The 12,318-nt window shown below is 40.9% G+C and overlaps 1 protein-coding gene and 1 long non-coding RNA gene across 3 annotated transcripts in view; one reads left to right on the top strand and one right to left on the bottom strand.

The window, feature by feature from the left end:
- Positions 1–10,477, top strand: part of gmcl1 (germ cell-less, spermatogenesis associated) — a 262,908-nt gene extending 252,431 nt beyond the window's left edge. For both annotated transcript variants that reach the window (XM_059959101.1, XM_059959056.1), the window contains one exon: positions 3,672–10,477. In XM_059959101.1, coding sequence (XP_059815084.1) covers positions 3,672–3,800 — 129 coding nt within the window. In that variant the 3' untranslated portion in view covers positions 3,801–10,477. The remainder of the gene's footprint in view (positions 1–3,671) is intronic.
- Positions 1–12,318, bottom strand: part of LOC132387011 (uncharacterized) — a 609,870-nt gene that overhangs the window by 235,753 nt on the left and 361,799 nt on the right. The gene's annotated exons all lie outside the window — the stretch shown is intronic.

Here is a 12,318-nt window from a genome sequence, read left to right as displayed (position 1 = left end):
TCAGGGAGTGAAACCTCAGTCCCATTTAAGTTGCTTGGTTTTGCTTTGTAGGAGGTGATGGTATTCAAGCCCTGCCACAGTTAAACCATAAAATATTGGAGCACAATTAGGCCATTTGGCCCATTTCATTGTGGCTGATCCATTTTCCCTCAAAGCTGTCAATTTTGATACCCAAGTCATAGACATATAATTGAAAAGAAGCAGCCCCAACACAGACTCTTGTAGACCACCACTAGTCACCAGCAAACAACCAGAAAAGTCTCCCTTTATTTTAACCACTTTTTGCCACCTACCAATCAGCCAATGCTCTATCCATGCTACATTTTTCCTATAATACCATGGACTCTCAACTTGTTAAGCAGCCTCATGTGCAGCGCCTCATCAAAGGCCTTCAGAAAATTCAATTAAACAGCATCCATCAATTCTCCTTTGTCTATCAAAGAATTCCACCAGATTTGTCAGACACAAATTTTCCTTAAGGAAACCATATGGCCTATTTTATCATATGCTTCCAAGTACCCCAAAACCACATCCTTAATCGATTTCAACATCTTCACAACCACTAAGAGGCCAGACTAACTAGCCTATAATTTTCTTTCTTCTGCCTCTCTCCCTTCTTGAAGAGTGGAGTGATATTTGCAATTTTCCAGTCCTCTGGAATCATTTTAGAATCTCGTAATTTTTGCAAGATCATAACTAGTGCTTCCACAATCTCTTCAGCCACCTCCTTCAGAACCATGGATTGTATACCATCTCATCCTTATCTTTCAGTTTCCCAAGAATCTTCTCCCTAGTAATGACAACTTCACACACTTCTGCTCACTGACACTCTGGAACTTCTAGCAGACTGATAGTGTCTTCCACAGTGAAGTCTGATGCAAAATACTTATTCAGATCATCTGATATTTCCTTGTCCCCTATTACTACCTCCTTAGCATCATTTCCAGTAGTCCAATATCCATTCTGGCCTCTCTTTTACATTTTATGCATCTGAAGAAAGTTTTGGTATTCTTTTTAATATTATTGGCTGGCTTACCTTTGTATTCCATCTTTTCCTTCTTAATGACATTTTAATTGCCTTCAGGTGGTTTTTAAAAGCTTCCCAATCCTCTAATTTTCCAATAATCTTTACTATATTATATGCCCTCTCTTTGGCTTTTATGTTGGTTTTGACATCTCTTGTCAGCCACGGTTGTGTCATCTTGCCCTTAGAATATTTCTTCCCCTTGGGCATGTATATATCCTGTGCCTTCCAAATTGATTCCAGAATCTTCAGCCATTGCAGCTCTGCCATCATCCCTGCCAGTGTTCTTTTCCAATCAATTTTGGCCTGCTCTTCTCTCATGTCTCTGTAATTCCCTTCTTTCCAATGTAATACTGATACATCTGACTTAGCTTCTCCTTCTGAAATTGCGGGATGAATTCAATCATGTTATAAGACATAAGCTATAGGAGCAGAATTAGGCCGTTTGGCGCATTGAGTCTGCTCCACCATTTCATCATGGCTGATCCAATTTCCCTCTCAGCCCCAATCTCCTGGCTTCTCCCTGTATCCCTTCATTCCCTGAACACTTGCATTAGAATATTATGATCACTTGCTCGAAGGATTCCTTTATTCTAATCAATTCCACTTAATTGAATAACACCCAATCCAGAATAGCTGATCCTCTAGCAGGCTCATTCACGAACTGCTCTAAAAAGTCATCTTGTAGGCATTCTAGAAATTCCCCCACTTGGAATCTAGCACCAACCTGATTTCCCCAGTTTATCTGCATATTGAAATTGCCCATGACTCTAGCAACATTGTTCTTTTGGCATGTATTTTCTGTCTCCCATTGTCTTTACTACTATTTGGGGATATGTATATAACTCCCATCAAGATCTTTTTACCCTTGCAGTTCCTTAGCTCTACCCACAGTGTTTTAACATCTTCCGACCCTTTGTGACTTCTTTCTCATGATTTGATTTCTTTTTTCCCCAACAGACCCAAGCCACCCCATCTACCTTTCAATACAATGTGTATCCTTGAATAAGCTCCCAGCTATAATCTTCTTTCAGCCACAATTCAGTGATGTCCATAACGTCACACCTGAATCTCTGTGCTATAAGCCCATCTTGTTGGGCATCCCTCTGTGATTCAAGTTTAGTCCAAATTGCCAGTTTGCACACGAGATGACTTTACGGTTTATCCAGAGCTTCTGATTAACAAAGAGTCTTGATTGACTTTCTGGGGCACACTTTAACCCTGGTACCAAATTAATCTCATGCCCTTTTTTTTGCCCTCCTGCTTTCCTACTTAAGTTCTTAAATTTTGAACTCCTTTGAACTTGATCTCTCTCACCTTAAATGCATTCCATCTAGTTTAAACATTTCAACCCTGGGATAAACATACAAACTTAAATATATAAACTATCTGCCTGTATCTCTCATAATCTTATGTACTGAGGGGAGACCTGTCTCCCCTCAGCCTCTGACCTCTCCTTGTAGCACTTTTAACCTTTAATCCAGGCAGTATCCTGGTATACCCCTTCTGTATTCTCACCAAAGCCTCCTTCCTAGATGGGTCAAGCAGAATTGAATGCAATACTCCAGATGTAGCCTTACCAAAGTTTTATAAAGTGCAATATAATTTCCTGACTGTTGAACTTATTCTCTCAACTTACAAAAGGAAATATGCCATATGCCTTCTTTACTGTCCTGTCAACATGTGCAACCTCTTTCAGGATGTATGCTCTTTCTGCCATTTCCCTACCCATATCTGCAAGCGATTTATATCCCACTGTCTTTTGGTAATCGTCTACACTCTCCACGATACCACTATTCTTTGTAATGCCTGCAAACCCACCCATCCACATTTTATCTATATCACAAATAACAGAGGTCCCATTATGGATCCCTGTGAAACACCACTAGTCACAGATATTGAGCCAGAATAAGTTCCATTGACAACTACTATCTGTCTTGTATGAGCAAGTCAGTTCTGAATCCAAGTGACCAAGTCATAGAGTGTCAGACTATACCTAGAGCACAGAGCAGCTCACAATACCACACCTGAGGAGAACTGTGTGTGAACTCCAAGAATTAAATTATGGGATATTGTGTCTCCTGGAATTTAATAAAGTAATAGTTCATGACAATATTTAAATATTGGGGACACTTGATAGAGCTTCCTTCGTTGGTTTAGGAGTACAGATCCAGAAGGCATTGTCTATAAGTCGCAGCCCAACCTCTAAAGAGCAATATAAAGAAACAGTTCTACACAGTGAGAATAATAGATAAATGAAGCTCCCAGCTGTAAAGAGCACTTTATGCTGCCACATGTTATTTTTTCAATCTGATATTGAACTATTTTGCTGGCATATGATATTATAGTTAACAGGGGAAGGGTAGATTTATGAAGTGTGGTCACAGATCTCGTTCAATTATGGAGCAAAGGGGGCTTCATGGTCTGCTCTTGCTCCTCTAATTCTGTAAGAGGGAGGGAACTGCAGAAAGACACTATGAAGGGCATGGTGTGCAGATGACTTGTCCCAAACTAACAACTCATTGCAAGAACACACAAGCCCTATATGGCCAGGCAATTTGTAATTTAGGACCTATTTACTTTATACAGTCTCCCCTTTTGATTTTAATTTGTCTGAAATTAACTCTCATGCTTTTATTTCTTATAGGAACAGATTGTGTTGAATCTGGACAGCAGACTTCTGATGTTCCCACTCTACATTTGCTGCAATTTCCTTTATACTTCACCAGAGACAAAACCTGAGATTGACGATCAGCCACCAAACAGTGAAAGCTGAAAAAGAGATGACACTGTTGTCTCTGCCCAAGAGATGAATCACACTTCTCCAGGAGTAGCTCTTGGTCATTTTAACCATTTCTGGGGACAGAATATGTACCTGTTCATTACACCAGTCTGGGGTACTACACATAAAGGAATAAAAAAAATTAAAACTTCACAAGTACAAAATGGAAAAAAACTGCTGCATCTACCTTTCTCGCTTTGCATTTTGTCTCAGAGAAACAGTGGTGTTCTGGAACTGTAAGCTTGAAATATTCAGTTACAAATGTTTTAGATGGGATAAACATGCTCCAAACCAAATTGTTCTTGCTTCCCTAATTTCAGGCTGCTATGTACTGTACAACTGATTTTGAAGAGTAATCAAGCAAGTAGCCAGGTCTGTATGAGCAGTTGCTATCCAAAGCGACAAAAACCTCGAACAGTAATGCAGACTTACCTTCTCCCTTTTCCCAGGATATATATTCGATATTCAGGCAATGCTGCTGTTATGGAGCATGGAAATGGGTTCTTAAGCCTAACATCCATGTTGACCAAGGTACCTACCTGAGTTAGTTCCATTTCCCTGTATTTGGCCCGTATCCATTTAAACTTTCCTCTTCTTGTATCTGTCCAAATGTCTTTTAAGTGTTGGAATTGTACATGCCTCTGCCATGTATTCTTCCACCATATTTTGTGTAAAAAAGTTGCCTTTCAGATCTTCTTTAAAATTGTCCCCTCTCACCTTAGATATTTACCCTCTAGTTTTAGACTCCTCTATCCTGGGAAAAAGAGTTTGGCCATCCACTTTATCTATGCCCCAAGTTTAGAAGTATTTTCTGTAAGTTTTAGTTAATGAGTCAAATTAGAGCATGAGGTATTAACTAACCAGAGGTTCCAGACTCAGATATGGGGCCTGACTGATCTCTCCTCATCTCGTCCTGGGGACAGGGATCATTCTGTGATATCTGCATACCTAAGCATGTCTGGTACAAGACTGTTAATGGTGTTGCAGAGGAGACCAGAATAGTTTGCTTGTGAAACTTTAAAGCAGAAACAGAACAGCAAGAACAAACATTCGGACAGCTCTTCTTTGTCCCAACCTAAAGAACCAACAACCGAACTGCTTTCCTTCCTCCCCATCCCAAAGGACAAACAATCAAACACCTCTCGTTCTTCCCCATCGCAAAGAAAATAAACAAAAATAAACAACCATACAGCCCTCATTCCTCCCCATCCCAAAGAACCAGCAACCAAACGTCTCTCTTTACTCCTCATTCCAAAGAGCAAGCAACCAAATAGCTCTCCTTCCTCTCAACCCAAACAAAACAGATCATTAAGAAACATTCAGCTTGTGCCTTTTCAAACTGGACTTTTAGCTGCTAGAACAATTATACCCTCAGCAGGTAGGAAACTGTAAAAACTGTCTGTCACAATACAGCAGTTTTACCTATTAGCAAATCTAAAGGTAGTCTAGTTAACCTTGCTTCACTTAAAACTGAATTATTGCTTGTCCTATTTGGAATCTGAATTCCTGTTTGAATGAGAAATGGAGGAGTAGATAGAGAGCCAAATGTTTCATTCTTTGATGGTGTATCATGTTTTGCAGTGTTAAATGTGGAATTCCTACTTTGCACCTACGTGAAACACTGCATTTGGCAATCATTAAATATGTCAACCAAACAAAAAAAATGCAGATGCTGAAAATCTGAAATAAAACCTGAAAATGCTTTTCACCACAAATGCATAACAGTTAGACAATAGACAATAGGTGCAGAAGTAGACCATTCGGCCCCTCGAGTCTGCACCGCCATTCTGAGATCATGGCTGATCATTCACTATCAATACCCAGTCCCTGCCTTGTCCCCATATCCCTTGATTCCCCTATCCATCAGATATCTATCTAGCTCCTTCTTGAAAGCATCCAGAGAATCGGCCTCCACCGTCTTCCGAGGCAGTGCATTCCACACCTCCACAACTCTCTGGGAGAAGAAGCTCTTCCTCAACTCTGTTTTAAATAACTGACCTCTTATTCTCAATCCATGCCCTCTGGTACTGGACACTCCCAACATCTGGAACATATTTCCTGCCTCAATCCTATCAAATCCTTTAATTATCTTAAACGTTTCAATCAGATCCCCTCTCAATCTCCTCAATTCCAGCGAGTACAAGCCCAATCTCTCCAATCTCTCTGCGTAAGACAGCCCTGTCATCCCAGGAATCAACCTAGTGAATCTACGCTGCACTTCCTCAATTGCCAGAATGTCCTTCCTTAAACCTGGAGACCAAAACTGTACACAATATTCCAGGTGTGGTCTCACCAGGGCCCTGTACAAATGCAAAAGGACATCCTTGCTCTTGTACTCAATTCCCCTTGTAACACAGGCCAACATTCCACTTGCCCTCTTCACTGCCTGTTGCACTTGCTCATTCACCTTCATTGACTGGTGAACTAGGACTCCTAGGTCTCTTTGCATTTCTCCCTTACCTAACTCTACACCGTTCAGACAATACTCTGCCCTCTTGTTCCTGCTTCCAAAGTGGATAACTTCACATTTATTCACATTGAATGACATCTGCCAAGTATCTGCCCACTCACCTAGCCTAACCAAGTCTCCCTGTATTCTCCTAACGTCCTCTTCGCATGTCACACTACCACCCAGTTTAGTATCATCAGCAAACTTGCTGATATAGTTTTCAATGCCCTCATCTAAATCGTTGACATAAATCGTAAAGAGCTGTGGTCCCAATACAGAGCCCTGTGGTACCCCACTAGTCACCTCCAGCCAGTCCAAGAAACACCCATTCACTGCTTTCTATCTGCCAACCAGTTTTCTATCCATGTTTACTCACCAATCTCCTATGTGGCACCTTATCGAATGCCTTCTGAAAATCTAGGTACACAACATCCACTGACTTACCCTCGTCTAACATCCTTGTTACACCCTCAAAAAACTCCAACAGATTAGTCAAGCATGATTTGCCCTTGGTAAATCCATGCTGGCTCAGCCTAATCCTATTACTGCCATCAAGATGTGCCACTATTTCGTCCTTAATAATGGACTCAAGCATCTTCCCCACGACTGACGTTAGTTCTCCGTTTTCTCCTTCCCTCCCTTCTTGAAAAGTGGGATAACATTAGCCACTCTCCAATCTTCAGGAACTGATCCTGAATCTAAGGAACATTGGAAAATGATTACCAATGCATCCGCAATTTCCTGAGCCACCTCTTTTAGAACCCTCGGATGCAGACCATCTGGACCCGGGGATTTATTAGCCTTCAGTCCTACCAATCTACTCATCACAGTTTCTTTCCTAATGTCAATCTGTCTCAATTCCTCTGATATCTTATGACCGTGGCCCATCCATACATCTGGGAGATTGCTTGCGTCCTCCCTGGTGAAGACAGATCTAAAGTACGCATTAAATTCTGTTGCCATTTCCCTGTTTCCCATAACAATTTCTCCCAATTCATTCTTCAAGGGGCCAACATTGTTCTTAACTATCTTCTTTCTCTTCACATAGCTAAAAAAGCTTTTGCTATCCCCTTTTATATTCCTGGCTAGACTGAGCTCATACCTGATTTTTTCTCTCCGTATTGCTTTTTTAGTTAAGATCTGCTGTTCCTTAAAACTTTCCCAATCATCTGTATTCCCACTCATCTTAGCCCTGTCATACTTCTTTTTCTTTAATGCTATACAATCTCTGACTTCCTTTGTCAACCACTGTGGCCCCTTCCCCCTCTTTGAATCCTTCCTTCTCATTGGAATGAACTGCTTTTGCATCTTTTTGTATTATCCCCAAGAATATCTGCCACTGCTGATTCACTGTCTTTCCTGCCAGGGCATCCGCCCATTTAACTTTGGCCAGCTCTTCCCTCATGGCTCCGTAGTCTCCTTTATTTAATTGCAACACTGATACCTCTGATCTGCCCTTATCCCTCTCAAATTGTAGAAAAAAACTTATCATGTTATGATCACTACTTCCTAATGGCTCCTTTACTTCAAGATCACTTATCAATTCCTGTTCATTACACATCACCAAGTCCAAAATAGCCTCGTTCCTGGTTGGCTCAAGCACAAGCTGTTCCAAAAATACATCCCTTAGTCACTCCACAAACTCCCTACCCTGGGGTCCAGCACCTACCTGATTCTCCCAGTTCACCTGCATGTTGAAATCTCCCATAACGACTGCATTACCTTTAGCACATGCCAAAGTTAACTCCCTAATCAACTTGAGCTTATTGACTTAACTTGAGTTAGCTTGAGATGTTCTGGAGATCAGAGTTCAATTCTGGCACCTTACTGTAAGGACTCTGTACATCCTGCCCATGGGATGTGTGGTTTCTTCCCACAGTCCAAAGATGTATTGAATAGGTTAATTGGTTATTGTAAATTGTCCCATGATTAGATTAGGGTTAATTAGATTTGTCAGGTGTTGCTAGGTTGGCATGGCTCGCAGGACCAGAAGAGCCTACTCCATGCTGTATTGCTAAATAAATAAATACTCAGCAAATTAGGCAGCATCTGTGGAGGAATTTCAGAAAGATTCACTTTCTTCCTCAACAGCTGCCATCTGCTGAGTATTTTCAGCTTGCTGTTTTTTACACCAATAATTATTATTTTTCCTAATGAAAGGATATGTGTCAGTAATCTATCTTGAGAAATAGATACGCAAGTTCATCTTTTGGTACCCACTGTCATGGCCACATTGCCGTAATCTCACTTTATAATCACAAGAGCCCCAGCACTTGAAGGAGTTAAACCTCTGCAGTGTGGAACAACACTGCCAATCTGAGACAGCCTCCAACCGCAAGCTGAAACTTCGAGCTACACAGACAAACTGCTGGAAGAACTCAAGGCCAGGCAGCATTTATGGAAAAGAATATAGTTAATGTTTTGGGCTGAGACCCTTTATCAACTGATGCTGCCTGTCCTGCTGAGTTCCTTCAGCATTTTGTGTATGTTGCTTAGATTTCCATCATCCACAGATTTTCTCTTAATTGTGATTGGAACTTGAAGCTCCTCACTTCCTGGTACTCTGTAGCCTCAGTATGTTTAATTTAGTAGCATAGGTTGTAAGTGTTCGCCCTTCTAAGGAAGGGCCCTGATTTTACTGCAGCTTGTACTTATAACCATATAACAATTACAGCATGGAAACAGGCCATCTCGGCCCTTCTAGTCCGTGCCGAACATTTACTCTCACCTAGTCCCACCTACCTGCACTCAGCCCACAACCCTCCATTCCTTTCCTGTCCATATACCTATCCAATTTTTTTTTAAATGACAAAATCGAACCTGCCTCTACCACTTCTACTGGAAGCTTGTTCCACACAGCTACCTCTCTCTGAAGTTCCCCCTCGTGTTATCCCTGAACTTTCGCCCTTTAATTCTCAACTCATGTCCTCTTGTTTGAATCTCCCTGACTCTCAATGGAAAAAGCCTATCCACTCAACTCTGTCTATCCCCCTCATAATTTTAAATACCTCTATCAAGTCCCCCCTCAACCTTCTATGCACCTTGAAGTGAGGAAAACATCATAAGTTCTTTCAAGGCAAAATCATTAAATAAAACTTTGTTCCAAGCCACAGAATTATTAAGACCCAGTAGTGCACTTCAGCCCTAATCACTGGATGTGTAATAAAGTTTTTCCTCGTGTAATTTTTGATTCTTCAGCCCATTACTTCAATTTTATTTTAATCTTTCTGCTAATGAGACCAGTTTCTCTTTCACTGTACTGATTCAATAGCTTTTATGATCTTAAACACTTTGATCTGAACTTCGTGTGACTGCTGTTCCAAGCGGAACAAACTCAACATTTCCAGTTTCTCCACAGAAGTCTGTTATCACTAAAAATGTTTAGAAGATCTCTTCTGTATCTTCCCAAATGTCATTACTACTACAATTGTGGCCAGTCAGTTTTTCATGAAGATACATCATAACTTTCTTTGCCTGAATTTATAAAAACCAAGATCCCATTTGCTTTCCCACTGATGAAATCCAAGCCCCTATGCTGCCACTTTCAATAAACTGTGCATATACTGTACATCCTCAGATCTCTTCTGCCTCTTTTAGTTTTTATTGGCTTTACACATTCTTCCATTCAAAATTTAATACTTGTAATTTCTTAGCATTAAATTTCATCAGCCAGATAGCCACATGTTCTACAGGCTTCTACACATATTGTTCTCACTTCACCAGATGTTTTATGTTATTGCAAATTTGGATATTGTATTCTATATGCACAAGTTCAAGTTATTAATGATCTTTTAAGGAAAGGCAATGGTCCCTGTATCCATCCTTAGATAATTCTGCCGTTTGCTTCTTTCTGATCTAAGAAACAGTTTCACTACTTTTTATATTCCTTTACTGAGCCAATTTTCTATCCTTGCTGTTACAGCCCTTTTTCATTCGATAGTCTTCAGTTTTGATCACCAGACTTTTGGAAGTTCAATCCATGTTGTCTTTCTCTAACCAACACACTCTCGTCAATGTAACTCCTCATTCTGTCTCAGATTGATCTTAGGGAGGGTAGGCATACAGCAAGGTTCATCAAACAGAAATGTGATAACACCGTGTCCTCAAGATCCTTTCTCTGCCTCATCTTCAAGTATTTCCATAGCTGATGAGGATATTGTTCTGGATTATATTTAATGCTCAGTTAATGTCATTAAATTAAAGTTTAACAGGTATTTATCTATTTACCTTTGATATCTTAATTCAGTGGTTAGAAATTATTCACTGCAAACCCTTGGCATTCCAGTGCATAACATATAAAGCATTCTGCTGCTAATGTGGGAAATATTTGAATTAAAAGCATTAAATTTAATTGTGGAAGTGAAACACTGGTCTGGAAATTAGACTGCACATTGCCCAGAAAACAGGTGCTGGGTGAACAAAAATTGTATTGATGAAGTCCTGACGAAGGGTCTTGGCCCAAAACGTCGACAGTGCTTCTTCCTATAGATGCTGCCTGGACTGCTGCATTTCATTTTGTGTGTGTTGCTTGAATTTCCAGCATCTGTAGATTTCCTCGTATTTGCGTTGATGAAGGATTAGCCAGTTTTAGGTATGCTTCTTATTGAGTTAAGACTTATAGATAGATAGATACTTTATTGATCCCAAAGGAAATTACAGTGTCACAGAAGCATTGCAAGTACACAGAATACAAATATTAGAAGAGAAGTAAGAAAGAATTTTTAAAAAATTACCTCAAACAATCTTACGGGGGGTGGTTATAGGTGACTCATTATAGAGCCTAATGGCTGAGGGTAAGAATCACCTCATATAGTGCTCTTTGGAGGATCATAGTTGTCTTAGTCTATTACTGAAAGTGCTCCTCTATTCATCCAAGTGCACCCCCAGGTACTTTTTAAGTCCTCACCACATTCACGTCCTCACCATTGTAACAGGGAGCAGTGCAGGCTTAGTCTTCCAAATGTCCACCACCATCTCCTTTGTCTTATTGATGTTGAGCTGCAACTGATTCAGCTTGCACCATTTGATAATGTCCTCCACCAGGACCGTGTATTCATTCTCCAGTCCTCCCTTTATATACCCAACTATTGCTGAGTCTTCAGAGAATGTCTGCAGATGAAATGACTCAATGCTGTATCAAAAGTCCAAGGTAAACAGGAAGGGAACCAATACAGTCCCCTGTGGACTCCTGGTGCTGCTTATAGCCATGTCTGACACACAGCTCTGAAGCCACACAAATTGTGATCTGCCAATCAGGTAGTCTATTATCCAGGATATAATGGAAATGCCAACCTGCATTTAATGGATCTATTCACCAGCAAAGAGGGCTATATGGTATTGAAGGCACTTGAGAAATCAGAAACCATGATCCTTACAGTGCTACCCTGCTTATCCAAATGGGAGTAAGCTCTGTTCAGCAGGTAGATGACAGCATCATCAACTCCAATGTGCTCCTAGCAGGCAAAATGCAAGGGGGTGGGGTCGAGGGCTGGTCTGACCAGGGGTCAGAGGTGAGCCAGGAACAGCCCCGCTAGAGTCTTCATTGATGTGTGAGATCAAGGTCACTGGATGGTTGTCATTCAAGACTTTCAGTTGGCCCTTCTGGAGTACTGATATTCTCCACATAGTCGGGACCCTTTCTAGGCTGAGACTCAGATTAAAAATGTGTTGGAGAACTCCATGTATATAATCATATAACAATCACAGCACGGAAACAGGCCATCTCGGCCCTCCTAGTCCGTGCCGAACTCTTAATCTCACCTAGTCCCACCTACCCGCACTCAGCCCATAACCCTCCACTCCTTTCCTGTCCATATACCTATCCAATTTTACCTTAAATGACACAACTGAACTGGCCTCTACTACTTCTACAGGAAGCTCATTCCACACAGCTATCACTCTCTGAGTAAAGAAATACCCCCTCGTGTTTCCCTTAAACTTCTGCCCTCTAACTCTCAAATCATGTCCTCTCGTTTGAATCTCCCCTACTCTCAATGGAAACAGCCTATTCACGTCAACTCTATCTATCCCTCTCAAAATTTTAAATACCTCGATCAAATCCCC

The sequence above is a fragment of the Hypanus sabinus genome, chromosome 1, assembly GCF_030144855.1.
Source record: "Hypanus sabinus isolate sHypSab1 chromosome 1, sHypSab1.hap1, whole genome shotgun sequence".
In the NCBI taxonomy this organism is placed as follows: domain Eukaryota; kingdom Metazoa; phylum Chordata; class Chondrichthyes; order Myliobatiformes; family Dasyatidae; genus Hypanus; species Hypanus sabinus.
Note: the sequence above shows the minus strand (reverse complement) of the source record. Positions and strands in the feature narration are given on the sequence as shown.